The 27781-nt window shown below is 34.6% G+C and overlaps 1 protein-coding gene across 2 annotated transcripts in view; it reads right to left on the minus strand.

Annotated features, from left to right (window-relative positions):
• MED13 (mediator complex subunit 13) overlaps positions 1 to 27781 on the minus strand; it is a 72433-nt gene that overhangs the window by 14844 nt on the left and 29808 nt on the right. The window contains exons 9-20 of one of the 2 annotated variants that reach the window (XM_087826266.1): positions 26969 to 27652; positions 16045 to 16258; positions 14806 to 14887; positions 12670 to 12791; positions 10761 to 10851; positions 10428 to 10642; positions 9449 to 9645; positions 7800 to 8713; positions 5823 to 5984; positions 3763 to 3986; positions 2244 to 2433; positions 836 to 1103 (exon numbers count right to left, since the gene is read on the minus strand). In XM_087826266.1, the coding sequence (XP_087682392.1) occupies positions 836 to 1103; positions 2244 to 2433; positions 3763 to 3986; positions 5823 to 5984; positions 7800 to 8713; positions 9449 to 9645; positions 10428 to 10642; positions 10761 to 10851; positions 12670 to 12791; positions 14806 to 14887; positions 16045 to 16258; positions 26969 to 27652 (3363 nt within the window). Of the gene's footprint in view, positions 1 to 835; positions 1299 to 2243; positions 2434 to 3762; positions 3987 to 5822; positions 5985 to 7799; positions 8714 to 9448; positions 9646 to 10427; positions 10643 to 10760; positions 10852 to 12669; positions 12792 to 14805; positions 14888 to 16044; positions 16259 to 26968; positions 27653 to 27781 lie in introns of both variants that reach the window. The other variant, XM_087826265.1, reaches the window with a different exon arrangement.

Consider the following 27781-nt stretch of genomic DNA (forward strand, 5'->3'; position numbering starts at 1 on the left):
ATCTTCTACATTTTTAGCTATACATAGTTATTTCATACTTCATAACTTCAAAAGTAAGGTTTATTCTTTATGGTGATATGATTTTTTTTTAAACTCCAAATATACGGAGATGTTCAAGATGAAGAGATCAATCTGGGTAATTAATAGTTTGTTTCTACTCACATACATGAGTGTAGCTTTGGGCAAAACTGCCTCTGTGTAGCTGAAAAATATAACCAAACTCAGGCTAATCTCACCTATAAATCAAAAGGGAAGCTCACTCAATACCTTCTTCATAAAAGGAATGAAGAGAGCTGTCATTATCATCGTCGTAAAAGATAATTCAAGCGTTTGGAAGCATTGTGGAAAGCATTTAATGTGTATTATATCCTATTGCTCCCATTTTACAGATAAGTAAACAGGCTCAGAAAGGTTAGATAACTTTTCCAAAGTCACATAGCCAGTAAATGCAGAGCTGCGATTTAAATCTTGGTATGACCCTTAAGCCTCTGAAGGGGCTAGTTCAATAGTGACTTTCTAAATCACTGGAGTGACTCACAAAGGCAAATCTACTTGAGTTATCTCACAGAACAGATTCAAACATCACAGGATAGCTGGACTAAATGGCTTTCAAGGTCTTAATTCCCAGCATGAGATTCTAACAGTCTGTGAGATAAAAGACTTTATGAAGAGTGTTCATTATAAATTATAAGTAAAATATTGAACATTATCAAAACTAAAACTTCAAGGATAAGACCAAAAAGCTCTTTATGGTCATTCACAAAGGCTGTTTTATTCAGACAAAACGAAGCATCACATATTTATATTTCTGCAAAATTAGTATATTTAAAAGTACCTTTCAGATACATCGGGATGTGGCTGAGTGGGAAGAGAAGATGACTCTCCAGAAATCCCAGCTGTTTGTAGAGCTGATGACTGTTGCCCTCCTAGCTGGCCATTCTGAACTGCACTTGCTTGTGTAGACATGGATCCTGCACCACTACTGTTCATACTGCCAAAGGGTGGAAATGAAGGTAGTTTATTTGATGATACTCCACTACTCAAGTTGGAGGATGATGAAGATGAAGTTGAAGTTGTGGTCAAAGTTGAATTAGCTGTGGCAACTGAAGAAGACATGGTAACACCTGAAGTCACTGTCATAGTGCTGCTCGCTGCAGATGCTAGGGTGGCAGATGGAGTATTAGCATTTCCAGTATTTGTCATCTGAGGTGGAGTAATCAAAGATTGACTTGTAGGGGTAACTAAATTTGGCTGGGAAAGTAGAGAGCTGTCCAATGGCTGGGAAGCAAGATAAGGACCTAAAGATAATAAAAACAGGCAGGGCATTTAATTCTTTATTTCACTGATTGGTTTTTTATTTATTTAAATATGTGAATAATAATATCTAATTGATGCTATTTTGGTAATTACCCTCCCTAAGTTGCTTGCTATGAGTGTAGCACATACTAGCTTTTCTGTTTTCCTAGAAACTGAAGAAACAAATTTTAAATGGAATTGAAAAGGTAAACCAGCATTTTCGTACAATATTTTGGTTTCCATGAAAAGTATAATAAAATTCCATTTCCTAGGCATAATTAACTAAATGTAAATAACAGTATCTAACAAACTTTTCAAACCATTCAAAGGGTTCCTAAATCACAAGTTAAATAAATATTGACTACACTGGGAGCTAATTAAATATAAAAAGGAGAAATGTTTTCATGAGGTTCAAATTGTAGGAACATCTAATACTCAATATTTTGGTTCTATGCCTCTTTGGATTAAGTCTAAAGTAAGTCCATTGATATTTAATTCAAGAGTGTTAAAATCAAGTCTTAAACAGCTGCCATTTTCTTACTTCCAACTTTGTGTTGTAAAGGTAATTACAAATTATTTTATCTTTAAACCATTAACAAGTCGAGAATCTTAATGTTAATAAACTTAAGTAAAAACAAATTCATCAGATCCTACAGAAGCAACAAAAATTGTCTATAACCCACAATTTCCTCCTACCTGATGGAATCCCCATTACAGGGATCAGCAAATTTTTTTCTATAAAGGGTCAGATGGTAATATTTTAGTCTTTACGGGTCACAGTCTCTGTCATAATTACTCAGGTCTGATCTTGTAGCACAAAAGCAGGCATAGACAATATGTGAATAAATGAGCATGGCTGTGTTCCAATAAAATTTTATTTACAAAAACAGCTGGTGGGCCATACTTTGCTAACACTTGGCCTTATATAATAAATACAAATTCAATACCTAGGTCATATCTGCAGACTTGTGCATAAAGCTTGAGTTTAGAAAATGCTTCGTTGTTACCATCAGCTGCCTGAGAAAACCATTCTGCTACCAACTTTTCTGATAGTTTCTTTGACGCAGCAGATCCAACTCTCATGATCCCATCTGTCAACAGTCGAGAAATAGGCCTATGTTGACCTAATCGACAGGACTACAAATATACATACAGAAAGCAGAATTAGTGAAATTATCATAGTATTTAAGTACATACTGTAAAATAAAGCACTTAAGATATTTAAAATAAACTATCATTTATAATTAACACTTGGGATAAAAATACCAAGGGTAAAATGGTTCTATAGGTCTTTTTCCTTTTTACATTAGAAATTCATTAAACTTCTTTTAAAATTAAAATATCTCTAATGAAATAAAACACCCAGATAATAATAATGGCACGAGAACTACGTGACCTGAAGAATGAAAACTTGAATATAGAAATAAGTGAGCATAAAAATGCAGTCATTTTAAGTTGTACATCTATCCCAATTAGTCTGCATAAATACATATATCCTTAAGCAAAAGCAAAATGAAAATTGGTATATAAATACACTATGTACTTGCCACCTCTCCCTCCAATTCCGTGGGCTACTGATGTTTGTTGTAAGAAGCCTACTATCAAATAAATTTGCCATACTTAAGAAAATTTAGACAGGATTTCTTTACTGTAAGACTTTCAAAGGCTCTAGAAACCTAACATGAATAGTGAATCTCTATTAGGTAATACAATACACAATGTTTCCTCAAACTTATTTAACTATGGAACTTTTTCCTGGGAAGATTTTGCAGGACAAGTATTCCAAACAACACTCTTTGGGAAATACTTATTTCTACAAAACACACTATAGATGCCTTGTAATTAAGCGGAACATTTATAAGGAGCTAAACCAGCACAAACAAACAATTCAGATTATAAAAGAAATTAAATTTTAAATACTGGGGTTCTAAGCATTTGTGGGAAAAAGAAGGTTTTATGTCCCACAGCATTTAAATTTGAAATCGTTGAACTTACTGTTCGATATAACATGAGAATTATAACTCAGAAGATTAGTCATGAATGTCAGAAATGAAACAGATCTTACAGAGATCTAGCATAGCTTTATTTTATGAATGAGTCAAGTGAGGCCTAATGTTAGTACCTGGGGTCCTAGAGAATCAGGACTAGAATTTTTATAAATGTAATTTTCCTTGGCTATCTAACAATGCTACCCTTTATTTTAGAAAAACAGTCTCTTAAGTGGGACATATATGCTCTCAATTACCCCTCCCCTCAATATGGCAATTTCCACCATGAACAATGGCACACATATCTAATAAAGGGTCTGTAAGAATGTAACTGGCTAGTATGAAAAGTAAACCTCTGACATCAAAGAACTTGATATCCTTACTATTCTGTCCCAATCAACTGAACTACCCAGTATAACTTATATTTAAACATACAAATAAGGTAGTTTTAAAATGCCATCTTTTTGTAAAAGCCTACCTCATATATTGCAGTAAGATCTCTAAAAAAGCTTTTGGCTCCATTTAACAGGGCTTCATTTTCTGGACATAGTACAACATACGCTATATCTCTTTGAGATCCATAGGGTTCCAGCATAAGTCTCTCCCAGTAAGGGAGAGCAAATGGAGAAAGCACCAGAAAATCATAATCGTAACTCAATAAAAACGTAGGGATTGGCAGTGGTTCTGGAGATTCATCAGTTCCTAAATAAAAAAGATGTATTTTAAGAAAACATTTAATAGTAGTACATGTCTTTTTATTTAAATGTCAAAAGTTACTCATCATTATTAGTGTAAAAATATTTTATTAAAGACAAAAATACTTAAAGCCAGTGACTGAGACTTTTCCAGTTAGGAATTTGCTAAATGGTCTTTAAAAAACATAGGACTTATACCTTCATTTAAATGCAAAAAAAATTAATCTGAATGAAAAAACTTAGAGGTATAAAAGAAAACATGGGAGGCAAGTTTTATTTTTAATAAATTTGGACAGGGGAAAGCCTTTCTAAGCATAACATAAAACCTATCCATTTAAAAATTGATTAATCTGACTATATAAAATTTTAATTTTGGTATTAAAAAAACAATTAGGCAAATGATTAACAACAAATTGGAAGAATGATTTGCAATGTATATGGGGAAAAAAAGGTTAATATCCTTACCATATAAAAGGGACCTATAAATCCATAAGAAAATGACCAAAAACCTAATAGAAAAATGGGTAAAGGATATGAACAAAGTTCACAGAAATAGAAATACCTCTTACACATAAAAAGATGCTCAATCTCATGACAAAGCAATTAAAAATAATTAAGAACAAACAATTATAACATTTAGTATGTGCTATGTACTGTTCAAAGATCTTTATTTTTATTAACTCATTTAATCCTCATAAAAACCATATAAGGTAGATACTAACATTAATCTCATCTTAGAGATGAAAAAGCAGGAATGGAAAAGTTAAGCAACTTGTCCAGTATCATACAAAGAATGGCAGAAGTGTGATTAGAAACCAGGAAATCTTCCCTTACAGTCTATACTGTTCTACCTCTCAAACTATAATGAAACAACCATTTTCACCCATCTATTAGTCAGCACTCTACTGGTACGGATTTGGAGAAACAGGCATTTTACTAGTGGGAGTTTAAATTGAAGTTATTTGGCAATATTTTCAAAAAATACACATATGCTTTAAACCAAGGATGTTTAAATTATAGAAAAATAATTCTGTGTGTATATGTGTAATGTGTGTACCTGTTTTGGTCTTAAAAAGAATGTAAAAAATATTATAATTAATCTACACTTTTCACTGAGTGTCAAGTTTTTTGAGATTAAAATTATTTAGCCATTAATAAAAGGAGGAAAAGGAAAATATGAGCAAATCTACTACTTCTGTATATATATAATGTATTCTAAAACCATCCACAAAAGTCTGAGATTTCAATGTTAAGAACTATTAATCCAGATATATTTTAAAAGCTCCAATGACATCCCACCTTTCAGAGCCAATCTTCAACCGATAATTCAAACATTGTTTAATGTTCTTTTCTATTACAGTTGACCATATATTACTGTGCACATACCATGCTGGGAGTACTCATTTGCCACTACTCATAACCATCAAATCTGTCTTTTTTTTTTTCTTTAATGAGACCTTGAGAACTTTTATCACTAGTATTACCCACTTTTTACCCCATTTTTCATTCAATTTTGTAAAATGATGATTTACACAAAAGTGGTGCTCAGTCTTTTTAATAAATTTCGCAGTTATGATTCTTTCTACACATAAAATCTTACTGTTCAGTCAAATATGTAAAAACAGATCTAAGTGAAGCAGTTCTTTCTGAAGTGGAGTAGAGCACCCAGTAAACTGAATGCTGCTGTAAATGTCGAAAGTAAAATAGGCTAGGACTGACCACACTGCCTTAAGTCAAGCATATGCCACAAATATACTTAAGGAAAACTGTGCTTATTCAAGTTGAGTATAGAAACTGAAGGTTGATATAAAATTAGTCAATACACATACTTTAAATTACTTACCATAAGAGCCTCGGCCTGCCATTTTATGAAATTGCTGCCAAGTGAGAGGACCTTGAACCCCCCAAGGCCTTACTGTTCTTTTTTTCTGAATAGCATCCTGAAGAACTGGCTGAAGAGAGAGGAGCATTCGAAGTATATCCTGTGAGCACTGCATACTCACATCTACAACCATTAAAAAAAAGTAAATAAGAACTGCTATTGCCAACACAAAGAAATAAAATTTTAAGATAACAAGAAATACAGATAGAGAAGATTAAGCATCTGCTTGACATAATTTTATATATAGAAAACCCTAGACTCCACCAAAAAACGATTAGAAATTAAAATAAAGTTGCAAGGTACAAAATCAATAAAGAAAAAAACTTGCGTTTCTATACTCTAACAACTCTCACCTTTACCATCCACAACACAACAGCCAACAGAAAAAGGATCACGTTACTTCTCTGCTCAAAATTGTCCTATAGCTTCCCATCACTCTTAGAATAAACTATGAAGGCCCTACATGACTTTGGCACTTGGCCAACTCTTAAACTTCATCTTCTACCAATCTCCCCATCATCTAATTCATTCCAGCAACACTGCCTCCTTACTGCTCCTCACACACACTAAGCATGCTATGCCCTCAGGGTCTTTTCACTGCCTCACTCTTCCTTGATTAGTCACCCAGCTCCACATCCCCACCCCTTTCTGTAGGTCTTTGTACCTCAGTAGTATCTTCTCAATCCGCCCATCTAAAATGTCATACTCTTGCCCTGGATAGGTGGCTCAACTGGTTGAAACGCTGTCCCATATACCAAGAGGTTATGGGTTTGATTCCCAGTCAGGGCACATACCTAGGTTGTGGGGTTCCATGCCCAATCAGGGCACATACGGGAGTCAACCGACTGATGTTTCTCTCTTGCTCTCTCCCCCTTTCTCTCTCACTAAAAATCAATAAAAAATCCAAATCCTCGGGTGAGGATAAAAAAACATAAGCCCTAGCCGGTCTGGATCAGTGGTTAAGAGCATCGGCCCCAGAATGAAGGATCCTGGGTTCGATTAAGGCCAAGGGAACCTACCTCAGTTGCAGGCTTGATCCCCAGCCCCAGTCCTGGTGGGTGCAGAAAGCAACCAATGGATGTGTCTCTCTCACATCAATGTTTCTCTCTCTCTCCCTTCCACTCTCTCTGAAAAGCAATGGAAAAAATATCCTCGGGTGTTTTTTTAAAAAAAATTTAAGAAGTAGCCCAGCCAGGCGTGGCTCAGTGGTTGAGCATCAACCTAGGATCCAGGAGATCGCAGTTGATTCCCAGTCAAGGCACATGCCCAGGTTGCGGGCTCCATCCCCAGTTGGGGGTGTGCAGGAGGAAGCCGGTCAATGACTCTCTCATCACTGATGTTTCTCTCTCTCTCCTTCTCCCTTCCTCTCTCTGAAATCAATTAAGATATGTTTTTCAAAAAATTAATTAAAAAATACAATAAAATGTCACACTCTTGTCTTTTTCCACTCCTTTACCTGCTTTTTCTTCAAAGTACCTGTCATTATCTGATAGTATATAATTACTTATTTTTATTTTGTCTTCTCCACTAAATTATAGGCTCAAAAAGGGCAGGAAATCTGTTTGCTTTGTTCAACACTACTTTATAAAAGAACAGTGCCTAGCCCATACTAGATGCTCAATAAATATTTGAGTAAAAAAATGTTGAATAATGCAGACATCTAGCAACTTTCTGCTAATTAAGATGTGCAAAATACTTTTTATAATTTTACCTAAGTACATAATTACAGATTTACAATAACCATACTTTTATTGGTGAAATTAAACTGCTAGGAAATTCTCCCTTTAAAAATGTCATTCTTAAAGGAGCTTTAAGCCCAAATTTAAGTGTCTCTTTTAGCTACATGGGAAATGCCTTTAATATTGTATCCTAAGAAAGAAAAGCAAAATCATACATTTAAAGGAAAACAAACAAAAATTATTCCATTAGTATACTTACCATTTCTTTTGGACCAGGGGTGTAAGCATGAACTTTTCACAAGCACTTCATCAACTTTTCCTCCTGACATGTTATCCATGAACTGACGCCCATGTTCTAATGCAAGGTAGCAGTCATTGCAACAATCCCGCTCTTCAACACGTACCCAATTGCTAATTACACCAATTTTGGGAAAAGAATCTTGGTCTGATGCTCCAAAGGGTGAAAATAAATTAGTGCACTGATCTTGTAGCAATAATATCAACTCATCAGGTAATTTCTCAGATTCCTTTAGTCCTCCACTAACATGTTCAGAAGTAGCCCTGAGAGCTTCAAAACGTTTTTCGGCTTCTTTGCCACATTCTGTGTTGCGTCCTATGATATCTAGTTCATCTTCAAGAAATAATCCTGAATTGTTTCCAAATTTTCTGTTCATAACAGCACTGAAGCCACAGGTACACCTATACTGTGCTTCTTGCGTTGGATCTGGAATGTAAACTCCAACATCGGCACCCTTGATATTCATGTTGCAGACACAGATACAGCAACTATCAAAGTTACAGTCTTTAAACAAATTCATAACTGACTCAGAAAGAATGAGGTTTACATAAAGACTGTGTGCTTCAGGGATGGAAGGAACAGTTGCAGGTTCAACAGAATTAAGGGGTCTGCATGTTGACGGGGTGGAAGCTGGTGAATACAAGTCTGAATTTTCATATTTGACTGAACCTTGGGCGCTAGCAGGCCCACCAGCTCCACGAGGGGTCCTGGGAGTCCTTGGAGTCCTTGGAGTTGGAAATCTAGGGGTAGATGGAGAAGGAAGAATTCCTGCTCCGCCGTTACTGGGAGGTGCGCTGCTAGGAGGCATCCCGAAAGAAGCATGAGTCTGCGGCGTATATGCGGGGCCATATTCCTGATCCATCGTACTTCCGTCACTAATACCACCAGGGTGAAGGGAAATCAAACATATACATAAAGAAACATTTTAGCAATGTGAAATACAACTAAAATATCCCAAATGGTTTTCAGAAACAGTGAAAATTATGAAAGCACAATTAGTGCAAAAATTCCAAGTATAATTAAAATGTATTTCTGGTTAATACATTCACTCTAAAAGATTACTGTGAGCTGAGGTCCAACCAACTAATTCCAAAATTATAAATAAAATCTGTGTACTCTTATCGACACCTAGACATCCACATTTATTACCTATATATTTCTCATATTACAAATACCCATATTTCATGGATTCTAAGATGCCATGACCGTAAAAAAATAAAATAAAATCCTGATTTTAGAGATGTCTGTGTAAAAAGGGATGATGGCAATTTTAAGATGCTACCAGTTATGATACCTCAATTTCACAGATTTTAAGTGAGAAAAGTGTGTGAAATATGGCAAATGAACAAATGGGAGTGACTTAAAATTTTTGACCAAAATAAAAAAAAGGCTTTGAAGACAAAGAATCAAAGCATAACAGTTTTAAGTTTTCTAATAGTTTATCCACACCCAGCAAATACTATAACTTATTAATCAGAAAATAATTTTCAAAATTTTAAAAAACTGTGTATTTTTTCTGGAAACAAGCATACCAGGTACTTCTCTGAAAGAAAAATTAAAGCTATATAAGTACGTATATACTATACCAAAAACATAAATCTAAATCCTACCCATCTTTGATGAATGGCATTGCAGGCCCTGAAGGAAGCAATTCCAATTTTCCAACAGTCCAACTCTGACGGTAAATACACTCTTCTGGTAATTTGATAGGAGGCAGACATTGGCTTGGTAGAGTTTTTAGAGGTGCAAACATGGAACATCCCACTAGAACTTGACAATTTTCAGGCTTGTAGACATAAGAAAAATCCTACAATACAAAGACCATAACACTGAGAACCTTATCTTCCGGGGGGAAAAGCAAACCAATTCTAGCCATTTTTTCCCTTTCTTGAAACAAAATAGTAAAATGTAAATATAATTCTATTCTTTTCTTTTTTACTTGGTAGGGGAGAGGGAGAGACAAAGATCTGCTGTTCCACTTATTTATGCATACAATGGTTGATTCTTGTATGTGTCCTGACCAGGGATCAAACCCGCAACACTGGCATATTGGGATGACTTTCTAACCAACTGAGCTACCCAGCCAGGGAAATTCTATTCTTTTCTTAAATACATCCTTAATAGTGTGTCACAATTCAGTCTTCAAATTTGTTAGCTACAAAACTAGAATCAAATAATTTCTTAAATTTAGTGAAGTAACAATGGCTAATAACATTACATCCACTTCATGTGAACATTATAATTCAGTTATCTGTATATTCTACTGTGTGTTCACCACCCAGGGTCTAGTTTTCTTCCTTTACCATGTATCTGACTTTCTTTACCCAGCTCGCCCCCGCCCCCCTTCTGCTCTGGCAATCACCACTGCTGTGTCTGAGGCTGTTCTGTTAGTTCCTTTCTTCTGCTTTATGTTCCCCTCCGTAGAAATCATGTGGTTGTCCTTTTCCACCTGGCTTCCACTTAGCATCACACCCTCAAGGCCTATCCACGTTGTTGCAAACATCAGTATGAAATGAGTTTTGAATACAGCTACAAACTAATTTGATATGAAATATATAAATAAATTATTTTTCTAGAGAAAATACTTACTTTAATTTCAGAAGGTTTTGGGCTACAGAATCCTTCGTCAACCTCAATTTTGAACTGTGCTCCTATACTAGAACTATTTCCTTCTAGAACAGTTCCTCCAGGTGCTGTATCCATACTACCATATTCTTTATTATTCATATTCATTGGGGAAAATCCCATTATATGTTGTTCCAATGATGGTGGTGTCGGATACATTTTATGAAGATCTGCAGTGCCTGTATTTAACAAAACACACATTTTAACATAAGAGTCAAAAGAAATTAATCTGTTTAAAACAAAGGTGTGGGGAACTTTGTTGAGATTAAAAGTTTGCAGATTTATCTGGAAGCTTACTTATGCAAGACAACGGGTCCAGATTTCCTGTCTTTGATTCCTTGCAGTTGGATTTATCATCTGATCCATTCGCCAATTTTTTAGATCCAGGCTATTAAAAAAGAACACCTACATATTTATATTTATCTCAAGTTTTACATCCAATGTGATCTCAAAATAGTAATCATTCAGATGTGACTTGAAAGTAAAGCCAAGAACATACTAGATATGACTTAAAGACAAAAAATACATTTTAGGCAATCAATGAGCCCAGATTAGTTTCTGTTTATTTGATAATCCTCCAAATTAACAGAGGAAAAAGTTCCTCCAAAGAAAATAACCCATACTTTCAAAACACTTAGAAGCAAGAATAACTTTCACTTAAAACCTATTAAAATCAAAACAAAAAACCTGCAATAAGAAGGGTCTGTAGTTAACACCAGACTTGCTTCTTAGTAAAAGATACTCATAAAGCATCTGTTCCCTTAAATAAAAGACATTAAAGTTTCCTACACAATCAATCATCCCTCTGATTTGTTTACACTTTTACCTTGTTTGATAACCTCCTTACCCTTACGAAAATGCTCAACAGGTAAAAACTAAGCACAAACTTCTGAAAGATCTCGTATGAAAAAGTAACAGGATCTCTAACTAAAATTAAATTTTAATACAATGAACAAACCAACTTTCAGTACCTCCAATCTGTCATCAATGTTTTTAGAGCTGGTAAGTTGGTTCCTGCTAGTCACTTTGTCAAAAATACATAAACTGATCTCTGATTGCCTTTTTACCTCAGAAGAGCCACAGCTGATACATGAATGGTAGCAGAGAGAAAGTATAAAAGTACCACAGAATTGGGGATTTATTTACCCAGTAAATGGTACCCTGAAATATACTTTATTATGGGATAGAGAATAAAAGTTTATATGTAGCTGTATCTACCTTATATCACTTAATACATCAAATGTGCATATATGTATATGTGTGTATATGATGAAAGATTAAAAGTATATATTATATAAGATAAGAAAGACCAAATGTACTATAGAAGTTTCCAAGCTACCTTTATGCAAATGAAAAAAGAATTCCCTTTTATGGTAATGCAGTACCCAATTCATTAATTTGCCAGACCCCTGACATTCTAGAGAATCTCGTTTTAAGCTTTAATTCCTTTTATCTTCACCTTTCTCTGCAAATGGGTGTTAAAGATTAAATGTTACTTTTTCTCCCTCTTTCATTATTATAGTATTTACCTGTCTTACAATAATGACTGTGATGCCAAACAAATTCTAAAGAAGTAGTATTCCTTAATAAACTGACAAGGCATATAATTTTAATGTTAATGATTTATTCTCTCAGCAAGTCAATTCCGGGGTCATTCCTCAAACTAGAGGATAAGGAAAATAATCCTGCTTCCTAAGAACTGCACGAAAAGTACGGCAGAGCGCAAAGCAAGCCCTTCAAGCATACAAAAAAGAAAAGGAAGCAAAGTTTACAGGGGACGGACACTATGCCAACACTGCTCAAACATGAGGTTAAAAAAACGAGACGAGCCCGGCTGGCGTGGCTCAGCGGCTGAGCGTCAGCCTAGGATCCAGGAGAGTCCGGTTCGATTCCCGGTCAGGGCTCAGGCCCGGGTTGCGGCTCGATCCTCAGCAGGGGCGTGCAGGAGGCAGCTGATCAGTGACCCATCATTGACATTTCTATCTATCTTTCTCCCTCTCCCTCCTCTCCCTTTCCCTCTCTGAAATCAATAAAGATATATTTAAAAAACAAACCCAAAAAAAACCCAATTAATGAAATTTTATTCTAAAAAATTTCCTACTTTCAGGGCTAAAACAGTATTCAAGTCACATATCACTTCTGAAAAAAAATTCATATAAAAACAAGGAAAACAACTTATAACCTTAATCATTAACAGGATACTCACTGTTAGTTCATCTTCATCAGAATTAAAGAGATTATCGAGGTCAGTATATGAGACAGCCAGGTCTGAGTCATAAATTAAACTGGTTGATGGAGGACGGGCATGACTAGTAGTACGTAGAGCATCTACATATGTCAACCAGGAAAACAAAATAAAAAATTCTACTACTGACCAAATAAGTATTATTATATTTATTTAAGCTAGATATATAACTTTAAATTTATAAGGGTAAAATACAATAAGAAACTGATCTGTTTAAAATCTAGAAATTTTTTTCACAGAAATACAGTTGTAAATAAATGGTGGTACCTTCCCCAGGGAGCTTATCAAAGACTTTATAATCCATAACATAGCTAAGTACTCTATGTGATTAATATATCAAATAAAAATATAATAAACAATACTATTAGAACAACAGAATTTAACACACAGTTTTATTTTTCTATCTTCCTGAAATGTAAAGAAACCACAGTACAACGATTAAGTGCTCCAGCTCTTGAGTCAGACAGTTACTTTGAATCCCAACTCAGTATTATGAATGCAACCCTAGAAAAGATACTTAACCTCTCTGTGCCTCAGTAATGGCAAGAATTAAATGTGATAGAATTTAGGTAAAGCACTTTGCCCAGTGCCAGGCACTTAAGTACTCAATAAATATTACCTCTTAGGTAAGCTTTATTTCAGTTCTAGAATTTTATTTCCCTTTTCACTTTTTTTTTCCAGTTTTAGGGAAAAAAATACATGATTACTTAAAAACAAATAAAAATACAAATGGAAGTTAAACTCCTCTTATATTCCCACACAAGAAAAAAGAACAAAAAAACAATTTGCAGTTTGGTGTATAACCTTCCAAAACATCCTCAGGATATCAAATGACTTGAAAAAGGCCTCACTTTCAGAAAGATGAAATCATTTTCCAAGTGCACCTGCATGTCAGTTATAAAGACTCACTAGAGCAACAGTTCTGAAATTAGAGTGTGCAAAAATCATCTAGGGTACTATTTAAAAACCAAGATTTCCAAACTTCACCTCAAAAGATGCTCCCGAATGTGGCAGATGGTCCAATTTTGAGAAAGCCACACCACAGGGACAAGAAGGCAACTATACATTCCCTATATCCTAGGGTAGGTAAATAGGCCAAAGAGCCGAAATTTCATTCATCAGTCTACCATCAACCACTACATTTATTTCATGGAAGACCATCTCTTCCTTATTCAGATGGAGTTTTTTCTTATTTTTGGTGACACAAAGCCTAACTTACTAATTGAGCTTTTAGATCTGAGAAGGACCTTAGGTGATAATCTCACTCAATCTTATTTTACAGATGAGAACTATTTTTATTTGTAAAAAAAGGAAAGAAGTTCTAACAATTAAAAAACAGAATTTCTATCACCTGATCTTGCTTCTCCCTATGCAATATAAACAATGATCCACCAATTTAAGATATCCCATTTCATAGAAATCCATCCCGTTCTATGAAACATATGAATTATGCAAAAAAGAACAGTAAACATCCAACAATTTCAGAATACAGTTGACTTTTGAACGCAGGTCCCCTTAAGTGCGGGTTTTTTTCAGTAAATATATTGATTATACTAGGCTACCATAAAGCAATCATACTGCTGCTTCTTCATTATTAATGTATAAATTACATCTGCAAATAAGTATCAATTTTTTCACATCTTTTCATTTTTGATATCTAGTGTTAGTAATATGTACATCTACAGTGTTTTGTATCGTATAAGACAATACTAATGTAGGTACGGACATACCATATTGTAAAAGACAATGTAAACTTACGGTATCGGTAAGTACAGTATAGTACTATAAATGTATTTTTTCCTCATGATTTCCTTAATGACATTTTTCTTTTCTCTAGCTCACAGTAAGAATATAGTATAAAACACATATAACATACAAAATATAAGTTAACAAACTGTGTATGTTATCAATAAGGCTTCCAGTCAGTAGTAGGCTATATTACTAGTTAAATTTTTGAGGAGTTTAGTTATATGTGAATTTCCAACTATCTGGGATGGGGGTGTCAGTGCCCCAACCCTCACATTCTTCAACGGTCAACTGTAGTTTGTAGTAACAATCCTGGAATGCAGTATTTTGGTTAAGAAATAGAAGTTTTACCTTGCTTGACAGAGGGACTAAATAATGACATAGCATCTTCTTCATGTGATAACACTGTTACACTAGATGATCCATCTTCTACCTGCAAACAATACTATATATTAGGCTGAAGTATATAATTTACCAATAACAAAAGCCACAAACTACTGAGTGTGTTTCAAGCATTCTGCTAGGTATTCTATAGACATTATCACTAATTTTCACAACTAACCTATATAATAAGTAGTATGCCCATCTTACAAACAAAAAACAGTTCTAAAGATAACCCAGGTAAGGTGGCTGATAAGTTGTGGGAGCTGGGATTTCAACCTAAATCTGTCAAATTCTGAAGTCCATGATGTTCTGGTGATGGAAGGAACTTGACTTGGGGTGGTGAACACACAATACAATACACAGATGACGTATTATATGTGAATTGTACCCCTGAAACCTATATAATTTTATTAATCAATGTCACCCCAATAAATTCAATAAAAAATTAATTTAAAAAACAAAGTCCATGTTCTTCCTATAGTATCTACAGCCTTCCCAACTACTACTGTTTTCATATTTACAAAAGAACAAAATTTCAAGTACCTAGAACATAGTAAAGCTAAACAGAACTTCATGAAATGAATTATTTGTATTAAACATATTACTGAATTCTTTTCAGAAGTTTACAGCTTTCAATTTCCACATTTTGTGTTTAAGGCAAAAGATATATACAGCAGAGTTAGCTTGTACTTAATAGATCCTCAAACATTTTATATTTAACCTTTTAATCAAATATTTCTATGTCCTATACTTTATGAACATAACATTTTACTTTTAGGAGCACTATAGGTTCTTGGTTCACATATTCAAAAACATCATGTATTTTATAAACTCAACGATACGTATTCTATTGTATTTTTGAAAACTGGTAATTCACTTACGTCATATTTTAACTGGGTATCAAAATAGTTCGTCTACCTAACTGTCCTGATTTCAATATAAGAAAAATTAATGTACTTTCTCCGATTCAAAAACTTTTATAGCAAACAAAAAAGATCTTTTCATGACAGAAACCAGCTATAATTTAAAGTCTATACAAGCTCTTAAATTCTGTATAGTGTGTTTGATTTACCCTATTTTAAAAAATGTCTTTCTAAGTTAAAATAATCTATTCTATTTTAAAAACGAAAAAAGAAAGAGAAGTGGGGTATTATATAGGCAGTGCTACAAATCAGAGACCCTTTGGTGTACTTTGATTTCACTTACCTTTTGTTTTTTTCCAGCTTCTCTCTCGATATTTTGTCTATCTTTCTTATCAGGAAAAAGAAATTCCTCATCTCCTTCAACAAATGCATATGGATCAATTTTAGGTTCTTTTTCTGCATCAGATGCTATTGCTGAAAGATACTGATTCTTAATTTGATATCGCTGCACTAATTCATCAGAAACTTTTAAAGGTTTCTTACATTGCACCATTAACCTGCATTAAAAAAGAAATTAGAAAATTAATTATATTTCTCCATAAAAGCACAAAAAATTTCCAAAACAACTTCATGATCATAAAGTTCTTATAGTTATTTAGAAACGATCTAACCTGCAATCCCTCATTTTACAAAGGAAGAACCTGAGGCATAGAAAGATTATGTGATCTATTGACTTCTCAAATTTAGCAATAAAGAAATGAAGCTAAAATTCAAGTCACCTATCCTTATGTTTTCAATAAAATACGTTGTTTTTTGGCAATCCACTCAGTTCCCAAGTTCTCGAGCACATTAACCTGACCAAATCCATTCACTTAAAAGGAATTCTTAAATCTAACCTGCTCCAGGACAGGCACCCTCAAAAGGTGGGCTATATAGTGAGACAAGACTACTTTTACACAATTTATACATTTACCCAATGAAAGTGATTATTCTTTTCCTAGTACCACAGTAGATACATTTTAAGTTTAAAAATTTTAAAGGTCTGATTTGTGTTTCATGAAAATAACATTAACAGACTGTTAATTCTGGCAAAATGTTTTACAATGGCAGGTGAAGTTTCAGAGCAAGTACTTCAGAGATTTTTTTCCTAATCACATTGGAAAAATCAGTTTTTATATTATGAATCTTCTGGTTCCACACGGAGGCTGATAAATACGCTTTTCTGCACTCTCCTAAAATAATCAATAAAATGATAAAGGATGACAGAAGAAGAGAGGAGACAGCAGTGAAGTTGGAAAGATGAGAACTAGTGGAATGTAACAGAAGAGAGAAAGAAAGCTAAACTCTAAAGCTAAGAGAGGGAAGCCACAGCTCGCTGACCTGCACCACACAACCCTGGAAGGCATCAGGACTTTATCTCTGACGACCAGGTGCTTGGTGAGTGTGAATATAGAGCGATTAATTTTTGGTTTGGTAAGACACTTTTAGACTCCCAAATTCATATTCTGTATGGCTTGCAAAGTAAAGTGGCAGCCAGGCTTCTAGTCAAACTCTTCTCAAAATCCTGCAATGCCTAGTTTACTCTTGAGTAAAAACCGAAGTCCTTATAAAATCCTACACCAAAGTCTTTCTCTTCTTTTCCTCTCTAATTTAATCTTCTATTCTACTTCCTCTCTCACTCAAGCTGGTTTCAAGGGCTCCTTTGATGTTCCTCAAACAAGCCAGACAGGGTCCGGTTATTCCCTTTGTTTGGAACATTCTTTCTCCAAATACCTACCTGGCCAACTCCCTCACTTCACGTCTTTGTTGAAATATCACCCTTTCTATGATACCTTATTTAAAATTGCGATATGCCCAACTGCCAACACTGATCCCGTTCCCCTGCTCATTTCTCCCTCCATAGCACTTAACTTTTAACATACTACAATTTACTTATGTTTATAGTTGACTGTCACTCTCACTAGAATGTAAGCCCCTAAATGCCAGAGGTCTTGTCTTTGTTCATGAGTTATCCCAAATGCACGGAACGGTGCCTGGCATGTAACAGGTGCTCAATAAATATTTGCTAAATAAATACATGAAACTTAGAAGCCACACAGGATTATGTTGTGTTTGCATTAATAATTCTAAAACACAGTATTTTGAAATAAACCATCTTTATTCATTAGAAAGTAATATTGCTGCCACTGCTTATCTGTCCTGAGTATTAAGATAAAAAATTGTGAGAGAGATAAGAGTTGGGAGCAATGAAGGTATTTTCAAGCTTATAAATTCCTTGAATGACATGGGTTATCATATTCTATTAACCTATTCACCAATTCCCACCACTATGAACACTCTATATCCTATAAACTAAGGTTGAAACAGAGCCATCAAAATAACTGATATGGTCTCTCATGGCACGTTTAGAAAATGTCATTGTTATTCCAAATATGCCCAATTTCCCCCCACAAATCCCATTTCTACGAAAACTTTCTTCCAAGGCAACATAGTGCCAACACAACTGTCACGGGAGATGTTTTACAATTAACTGTTAGAATAGTTCTGTTCTATAAATGAGTATTTATTTCTTAAGAATAGCTTTGTACCTCACCGTATTAGGCCCTAAAAAATTATTTGCTGAATTGTCTATCAGATACTAAGATAAATCTTTTCAAGACAATATTTCTATCTACTTTGAAATGTATTTTCTTATTTAATACTTAAAGTGACCTCATATGATAGGAACTAGAGAGTATGCTCTGACTTTGATGTGAAAATTATGTAGAAAGAAGTGGTTTGCTAAGGTCACACAGTGACTGGGAAGATTTTAAGTATGCATATTCAAATAAAAATTCATAGGGGAAAAGTGTAAGAACACCACACCACCACCACCCTAACCACCAATCTGAAAGACACTGCTATTCTGTACAGAGGTAAAAACACTGTTTTTCATAAATTGTCATTTGACAGAAGCATCAAAAATCGCCAAACTGTTTGTATAGGCAGTTGTAAAACTAGTGTGCAGTAATATTAAAAGGACCAAGTCTACTGCACAGGGCTCTATTAAAAACAAAAATGAGTAAACCAAATGCAATACCTAAAGACAATTTTTTCTTATTTTATTGAATGGTTCTCACAGACATTGGGATATGCAAAGAATTTAAATGTAGTCAGTAATATCAAATCACAATAAATTTAAGAATATAAATTATTTACAGTACACATCCTTCTATATTTAAAACTGATAAAAATAGATATAAAAATTGTGATTTTTTTTTAAAGAGATGCCATTAAAAAGTCAAGTTATCATTTTGTCACTATCCAATTATATAGTATACATATATTTTTGTGAACAGGAACAACACCTCTCCTTTTCTAAAAGAAACTTTCACATATAGCCAAATATAAAACTACAGAGATAGTGTCAACCAGATATAAAGCTAAATACAGACAAACTGGAAGAAGATTGGGTACAGCCATGAACAAGAAGCTTTGCAAAGTCCAAAGCAATTGAAATTACTTCTATATTATTAATTTTATCTCCTTCCTTTTACTATGACAACAGGAACATACTATGCTGAAATGCAGAGAATTTAACATGGCTTATACCAGCATGTTTTTATGCCTTTACTCAATAAAAATTCTTCTGGACAAAGTATGACAATATTTTAGGATTGACAATTAAAGGAGGAAATAAGCTATAAAAGGAAATGTTTAGGAACAAATAAATTTGTGATAAATCTCAAAAGTCCTCTATTTTTTTTTTTTTTTTTTTTTTTTAGTGGTACCTTTTCCAGTACCATCTCCAATATTCAGAATCAGTCCTTAAACTGAGTCAAGCTATCTGTCAAAAATATAACTTTATTGCATTAAAATAAGATATGAAATTAGGAAGGCTTAATTAAAAGATTTAGAATACAGTAAATCAAAACAAGTTTATTTCATCATCAACTTCTATGAAACAAAGTAATTAGAAACTATCTTTTAGCAATCAAATAATGCATTCTACAACTATATACATACAATGCAAATCTAGTATATCACTAATACAACATAGGAGCTAGTTCTACTGATGAACATTATGGTTAAGATATCCTGATGTAGCCTTACTACCAGACAAGACATGGTAAGAACTATGCTCAAGCACAGGTCCTTTCTTTGCTCAGGATTTAGAAAGGTTTCCCTTTGAATCAGAATAGTGGACTATTTTAAGTCATCACAAATTCTACTAAAACTAGTGCTAAACCCTTGTATAAAAAAACTAAAAAACTATGTTTCTTGGGTAGAAACCGAGCTATCTTTAAAACTTTATAAGGTCTTAAGCCACTATTCTGGAACAGATGCTATCATTAACTAATAGAGAAACTAAAAATAATTAGAAGCCAAAAGAAAAAGACATTTGCCACAGATGTGTGTACCCTGTATGTGGGATATGCTATGCTTCACCCCCATCTCTCTGCCACTCAACTAAATTCTAACAAATTAGAAGAGGAATTTTGCTTTAAGTAGCTGCTGAAAATTTTGGCATTAACTGCTGCATGTGGACGTTTAAGAATAAGGGAGGTGCTTAGAAATGATGAATTCTGTAACTTAGTACTAGTTGAGCAGCCATCACCATCTAAAACTGATTTAAAAAACAAGAGTATTGCTTTCTTTTGTCTATCCACCTATTACGGAAGCACAGTGCCACCTTTTAACAGCAATCACAAAACTTCATTTATACCAAATGAAAACTGAGTTTTCACTTAACATAAATAAAAGTCTAAAATTCTTTTCCATCACTTTCTAAACAGGCACAGACCTGTAAAAATCAACTATAATAAAGAAACTATTTTTTTATTTCTATGGATGCATTCTTGCCCCTCTTTGCATTCTATATCTACTCTAACTGGGCTTCCTCTTCAGTAGGAAACATGATCATATCCATAGTTACTTAAAGGTACTTCTATTTTTTTTTTTTAAATCATAACAATTAAGTTTAAGATTTGGTCTAAAAGTGGGAAAAATGAATAGTAGAGAGGCCTTCAAATCTGTTCTTCCTTCTCTTTCCCTCTCATAAAATAAATATGCTTGTCTTTAACTGTCTTGTTACTCCTTTATTTTACTATTCAACTAGTATAAAGTTCTTTAGTCTACTTCACAACATCTATACATTCCATACATCCTACTACCTCTAATTTCCTAGTGAGAGTCCTGTATCATCTTATTTCTGAGTTATTCAATCAGATGTCAAAACTGATCTCCCTTCATTTCAAAGAATCTTTCAATAATGCTACTTGGTTAATTTTTCTCAAATTCTTATTTTCCAAAACCCTGTTATTTCATCTGTCTCAAAAAACTTGCAACAGTACCCTTATCAACCTAAAGATAATATACAAGTTTATAAACAATATTCTGCCATTGCACTTTACAGCTCTACTCAACTTTCCAGGTCTCATTTTTCATCATGACACACTAAACTACTAAGCAGCACCCTATAGTCTCTCCATACCAAACTGCATAATGCTTCTGAATCTCCATAAATGGAATTAAATTACTTCCACTCTGGCTCTGCATCGCTACTGTATTTTATATATACCTCTATCAGAGAATTTAATGTTATTTTCCATTAGACTACGATTTCATTTAGGGCCAGGACTAAATTTATTTTATACCCCAACAGTGCCTTACAACATGCTCTTGCATATTAAAGAAACTTCAGTTTTTCAAAACTGATAAAGTATATCTTTGAGTAATATAAACTTAAAAGGAAAGATAACCTTCCTTAAAAACACGATGTAGGAGTTGCAACAGCCCTCTAACTTCATTAAAATTGACTGCTATATGTTTAAATACACTTTCAAAACTCAAAATATGGAAAAAGACAATAGAAATTTACAATGGGTAATATAAATTCAAAATTTATTTATATAAAACTAGGCTTCTGAATGGATTACTCTATGCCTAGAAGAGTATCTGATCATATTACATCTATAGAATGCTTCCATGAAGAATTTAAGTGTTTAAATGCCATCAAAAGAGCCTAATCATAATTCACAGATTTTAATGACAAGGAACATCATCAAATTTTGTCACCAGCTATAGGGAGATGACTGATTCTCATGAAATCCTATCTCAAGCAATATATTAGCAGGCACCTTAATTACTAAGTTATTCCAACAAGATACTTTTATTATTTATTTATTTTAAAATATGTCTGCGTGGCTCAGAGGTTCAGCATCGACCTATGATCCAGGAGATCACCACTTCAATTCCTGGTCAGGGCACATGCCTGGGTTGCAGGCTCGATCCTTAGTAGGGGGCATGCAGGAGGCAGCCGATCAATGACTCTCATCATTAATGTTTCTCTCTCTCTCTCCTCCTCTCCCTTCCTCTCTTGGAAATCAATGAAGATATACTAAAAAAAGAAAAATAGGTTTTTATTGATTTTAGAGATAGAGGAAGGGAGAGAGAAACATCAAAGTGAAAGAGAAAAATTGGTTGCCTCCTGCACGCCCCACACTATTGGGGGAATCAAGACCAAAACCCAGAACGTGCCCTGAGTGGCAATCAAACTGGTGATCTTTTGGTGCGTTGGATGATGCTCTACTGCCTGAGCCACACCAGCCAGGGCCCAACAAGACACTTTTAACTATGGGGGGGAAAAACTTTTCTTTTAACATAATACAAACACTGTAGACCATGCCAGATATTTTACTGTGGTTTGTAGGAAGAGTGAGATGGACCAAAATAGTATGGGGGAATCTCTCTAGTGAAACTAACCAACATGTTTGGCCTTTCTAATTTAATGACATTCTATAGTTTAAATTTCTGTTATTAGGTATTCATGACATTAAAACACCTCAATACTATTAATATTTGGGCTAGATAATTCTTTGTTGTGGGGGACTGTCCTATATTCTGAAAACTAAAAAACATCCCTGGCCTCTGTCAGATGCCAGTAGCACACCCCGTCCTATGAAAAGGAGAGATTCATCCAGGTAATTAAAACATAAAATAAAAAACCTCTGCCCTACCCTAGACAGCTTGGCTCAGTGGTTACAGCATCGGCCTGCAGACTGAAGCGTCCCCAGTACGATTCCAGTCAAGGGCATGTACCTCAGTTGCAGGCCCCATCCCTATCCCTGGTGGTGGCGCCTGCAGGAGGCAACCAACCAATGTGTCTCACATCACTGTCCATGTCTATGTCTATGTCTCTCTCTCTCCTGCTCTCCCTTCCACTCTCTCTGTAAAGCAATGAAAAAAATATCCTTGGGTGAGGATTAAAAAACAACAACCTTCTGCCCTGGCAGAGTGGCTCAGCTGGTTACAGTGTGACCCAATATGCCAAGGTTGCAGGTTCGATCCCTGGACAGTGCACATACAGGAATCAGCCAATGAAAGCGTAAATACGCAGAACAACTAATCGATGTTTCTCCCTCTCTCTTCCTTCACCCCCCCTCTAAATATCAGTAAGTAAAAAATTAATTTTTTTTAATTTTTAAAAACTTCTACCAAGTATAGAACATTATAGTCCATAACTGTTTCTAAATTCAAATAGAAGCTAAGCTTCTGATGGTTGACTTCTTGTGATATTTACCATATTCTAATCAGCTACTATAATACAAAAACAAGGATTCTATCTAAAAGTGAACTGTGACATAAAACACATTTTAGTACTATACCCAAAACAATACTCACATGAGACATAGAATTAAAAAACCCTTTTATTCAATCTTTTGTTTTCATGAGGCAGGAAAAATGGTGACTAGGAACAAGTAGAAGCATATTATTTCCTTTAAACCATTCTACTCTGCGTGCTACTTTCTTATTCAGTGAGGAAAATGTCAAATAATCTTAAAACAGATTCTAAGATTAAGTTGTATTAACTTCTCAGAGACCTTCATTTCATTTAGAGATGCTCATGCACACAAGTAGCCAATACACTTATTTAAAGCTATGGCTAGAATTCTTGGATCTTATGAATATAATGTGCCCTCACTCTTAAAAGTTTTTAAAACTGAAAATATTCATGCCACTACATTTTAACATACACTAAATAATAAAATATAAGCTAGAAAGAAAGTTTTAAAATCATAATGATATATATAGGGAGAAAATGAAAGCAGTGTACAGGACAGGCAGTGATCTGAGGAGTGAAGAGAGGTCATAGTTTAGACAGAATGGTCAGGGAAATAATTCCTGAGAAGGTAACTTTTGAGCAGGATTCAATAAGAAGGGCTAAGCTGTCCCCCATCTGTGATGCAATTCTAAAGGCCATGAGAAATGAGCTTGGCTTTTTCAAGGCACAGCAAGAAAGCTGGTGTGGCTAAATCGGGAAGCAAACAGGAGAGCAGTAAATAAAAGTGAAGAACTAGCTGGGCAGGAGATGTAGAATCTTACAAAAAATGGAAAAGAGTTTGGATTTTATTCCAAGTATAAAGGGAAACTCCTGTAGGGTTTTAAGCAAACAAGTGACAATAGTTAACTTACAATGATCACTCTGCTGTGTAGAAAATAAATGTAGGGAAGTACAGAAATAAGCAGAACAACAGTAGTTTCAGACAAGAGTTGAGGCTAGCTTACACTTTTATATTTATCCAGCACAGATAATTTAAGAACTTTCCAAGACATCGTTCGCTTTCATGAGACCTATTGACTACTAAAACTAAATAAACTAGCTGTCTTCCATGATCATAAGGATATCCAAAAGTCCCTCACTTTCAAATCCAAATTAATTTTAATTTTTAAAAAATCATACTAGAGCCCTGCTGGGCGTGGCTCAGCAGTTGAGCATCGACCTAGGATCCCGGCAATCGGGGTTCGATTCCCGGTCAGGGCACATGCCCGGGTTGCGGGCTAGGCAGCCGATCAATGACTCATCATTGATGTTTCTATCTCTCTCTCTCCCTCTCCTTTCTTCTCTCTGAAATCAATAAAGATATGTTTAAAAAAAAAAAATCATACTAGAAACCTTTTAAGATTCAAAATACTATATGAAAAAAACAAACACAAATAACATAAGAAAAAAACTATAAAGTGCTGGACAAAGCACTTTAGTAGGTCTGCCTACTAAAATAATCATCAAGGAATTTTTTTAAAAAGTAAATCTCTAACTAGGAATAAGTGAGAGAGAGGCTATATATATAACTGGACCAGACATTTTACGTAGTCTCAAGGAAGCTCAAAAATAAATATAACAGCAGAGAAAGTTCACAGGTTAAAATGTATAAGAGGGGGCTATATAGTTTACATAGACAAACCATATAAACAACAGGAGGACCAAACTGCTTAGAAAACAAGAGAAAATCTGGACTTATATCTCTAGACAGAAATGAAAAATAAGAGCTGAAAATGAAAGAACAGGAAAGGTTCTTCTTATGAGAAAAATGAAAACTACCTGGTGAAGACTCAAGATCTGGGATCCTCTTCATTCTGGAATTCTAGATACAAGGCCTTCCCTCGAAAACATCCCCTATTATCATAATGCAAAGTATCTGGAACTGATAGATAGTATACACTAAAATATTTACTGAATGAATAAGGAAGGCCTGCCAATTAACAAGGCTCTGCATATATATACAAAATTTCCAAATAGCATCTCTATGCCCACATTCTAAAATGTGGAGAAACAATCCTAAGAAATATGGCAGCAATAGTAAAGAAAAAGACTAAAGTAAGGCAAGTAACTCTAATGGGGGGGAAATTACAGCACATTAAATAAGAAGAGGGTGCTATTAACAAAAAAGTTTGGGGAGGGGACATGAAAAATGAATATTAAGACTTCAGGAAAGGGCTAGAAGTTGAGAAATCCCCTCACAATATAGAAGGGAAAAAGGACAGAAAAATGAGAGAAAATATAGAAGTTATTCAACATCTGAATGATCGAGGTTCCACAGAAAGGGGGGGAACTGAAATATTATCCAAGAAAAAGAGACCTTCCCAGTGGCAAGACAAAAATAAAATTAAAATAGAAGACTTCAAATTGAACCAATCCTCAATCGCCCAGTATAAGGACTAAACAAAAGATCACTACACACCTGCACATATTCTTGTGCAATTTCAAAATTCTAAGCTAAATAGAAGACCTTAAAATCTTTTTATTGACAACAGACAGATACAGAAGGAAATGTAATCTCTGCACACTAGTTGGCCTTGCATTGATAAATAGGTAGACAGTTTTAAAGAAAATTACAATGTTTTGTGGGTTGATTTTCACCTTTTAGAAAAATCTACAGATAAAAATGCAAAAGGCTTATGGGACAGACAAATATAATCAGAACAACTATAAAAAGGAAAGGGAGACCTGAAAAAAAGCCTACTTCTGCCCAAGATATGTCAAATACGAAGTAGACAAAGGCAGCAAACCACAGAATGGAGGAGGACAGCTGTAGCACATATAACTAATACAAGATTAATAGCCAGAATATGCAAAGAAGAAATCAGGGGGTGGAAGGTGGACTAAAAAATATGAGGTACCAGTTATTCACAGATGAGGAAACCTAAATGTCCAATAAACATTTTAAGTAATGCTTAACACCGCACTAGAAATCACATATCAAGACAGTAAGATGCCATTCTGAATACACATCAGTCAAATTGAAAGTCTCAGAATACCAAACACTGAGGAGAACGCAGAGCGCTATAGCCATTCTCACATTCTAGTGGTTGATGAGGGTGTAAACTGAATAATTTGAAAAAGCAACTTGGCAACAACTGTCAAACATGGAAATACCCCATGGCCCAGCAATTTCACTTTAAAATATATTCTCTAAAGAAATTCTTATACAAATGTACAAAGAAATGTATACAAAAAGTTCAGTGCTACATCCTTTGTAATTGCCAAAAACTGAAAAACAACTAACATGTCCATCTTGAAAAGAGTAGGTGGTATATTCAAAACAAAGAAATACTACAGAGCAATTAAAATGAATTAAATAGAGCTACATGTACAAAAACATGTACGGAAATGATAACTACCAAATTCAGGACAGTGGAAGGACGAATGGAGGAAAAAAAACAGTACAAGAATTCTAATTATACATAAAATCCTTAAGTTGGTGGATCAACCAACTTAAATCTTTAAGTTGATTGATGGATAAATGTTAATATTTTCTCCACTTTTTTGTGACTAAAGTATTTCATAATAAAGAGGTTCCCTGAGGAAAGAACACAGTAAAAATAATACTCAAAGGATTTATTATTGAAAATCCTACTCTGAAACCAATTCTGGAGTCCTAGTATTAAGAACTTACATCATTTTTCCACCCTTAGATTATAATAGTGACTATTAAAAAAATACATACTCTGTAACTGATGTTACACTTTCCTGTCCAAAAGGTCCAACTGGATCATCCTTGAATTTATCACTTGGAAGTTGAGGTGGTAAAAACTCTACATCTTTTTTCTTTGGGACCTTGTAATACTTCCAGGCTACATTAGCTTCATCTTCTTCCAAGTTTACTGCTGTACCAACATATATCGTAGGTTCTACAGCTTCCTGGAATTGAGATGGGAAAGACTGGGATAAACTGTCTATCCTATCTTCCATTGGTTTGGAAGGAACCAAGGGATCCGGTGTTGGCATCTGATAAAAATGCTGACTCTGAGGAGTTGAAGGTGTTTTAGTCACTCCTTCATCAACCACATCACACGGGTGAGGGCTAAGTGGGGGTGGCTGAGGTGAATTTGCCATTTCCGTGCCATGCATCTGAGGGGTCTTTGCTACATCATTAGTTCGGATGTTTGAAAATCTCACTTGACTGTCTGGAGCAGATATCACAAGTCTTTGGCTGGCTGAATCTGTTTCCATGACAACATCATCACTAATAGATACACGATGGTGAAAAGGAGTTAGGGGGCGTTTCTGTGGTTTTTCACTCTTTTCTTGCTTTTCATTGGTCTTGTGCTTGGGAAGTACTTGTTGTTGCTGACTTAAAGATAATGCCTGTCCTTGTTGTCCAGGATTTCTTGGTTTAAGACTTTTGTGCCTGAAAAAAAAGGTTTAATATTTATAGTATCACATTATATCAAATATACAAGTTAACACTAGACACTTCAGATATTTGTTTTTCACCCATAATCCTAAAGTAAAACAATACAAATTTACATGGAAAAAA

This window comes from Miniopterus natalensis, chromosome 17 (assembly GCF_054644295.1).
Source record: "Miniopterus natalensis isolate mMinNat1 chromosome 17, mMinNat1.hap1, whole genome shotgun sequence".
Classification (NCBI taxonomy): domain Eukaryota; kingdom Metazoa; phylum Chordata; class Mammalia; order Chiroptera; family Miniopteridae; genus Miniopterus; species Miniopterus natalensis.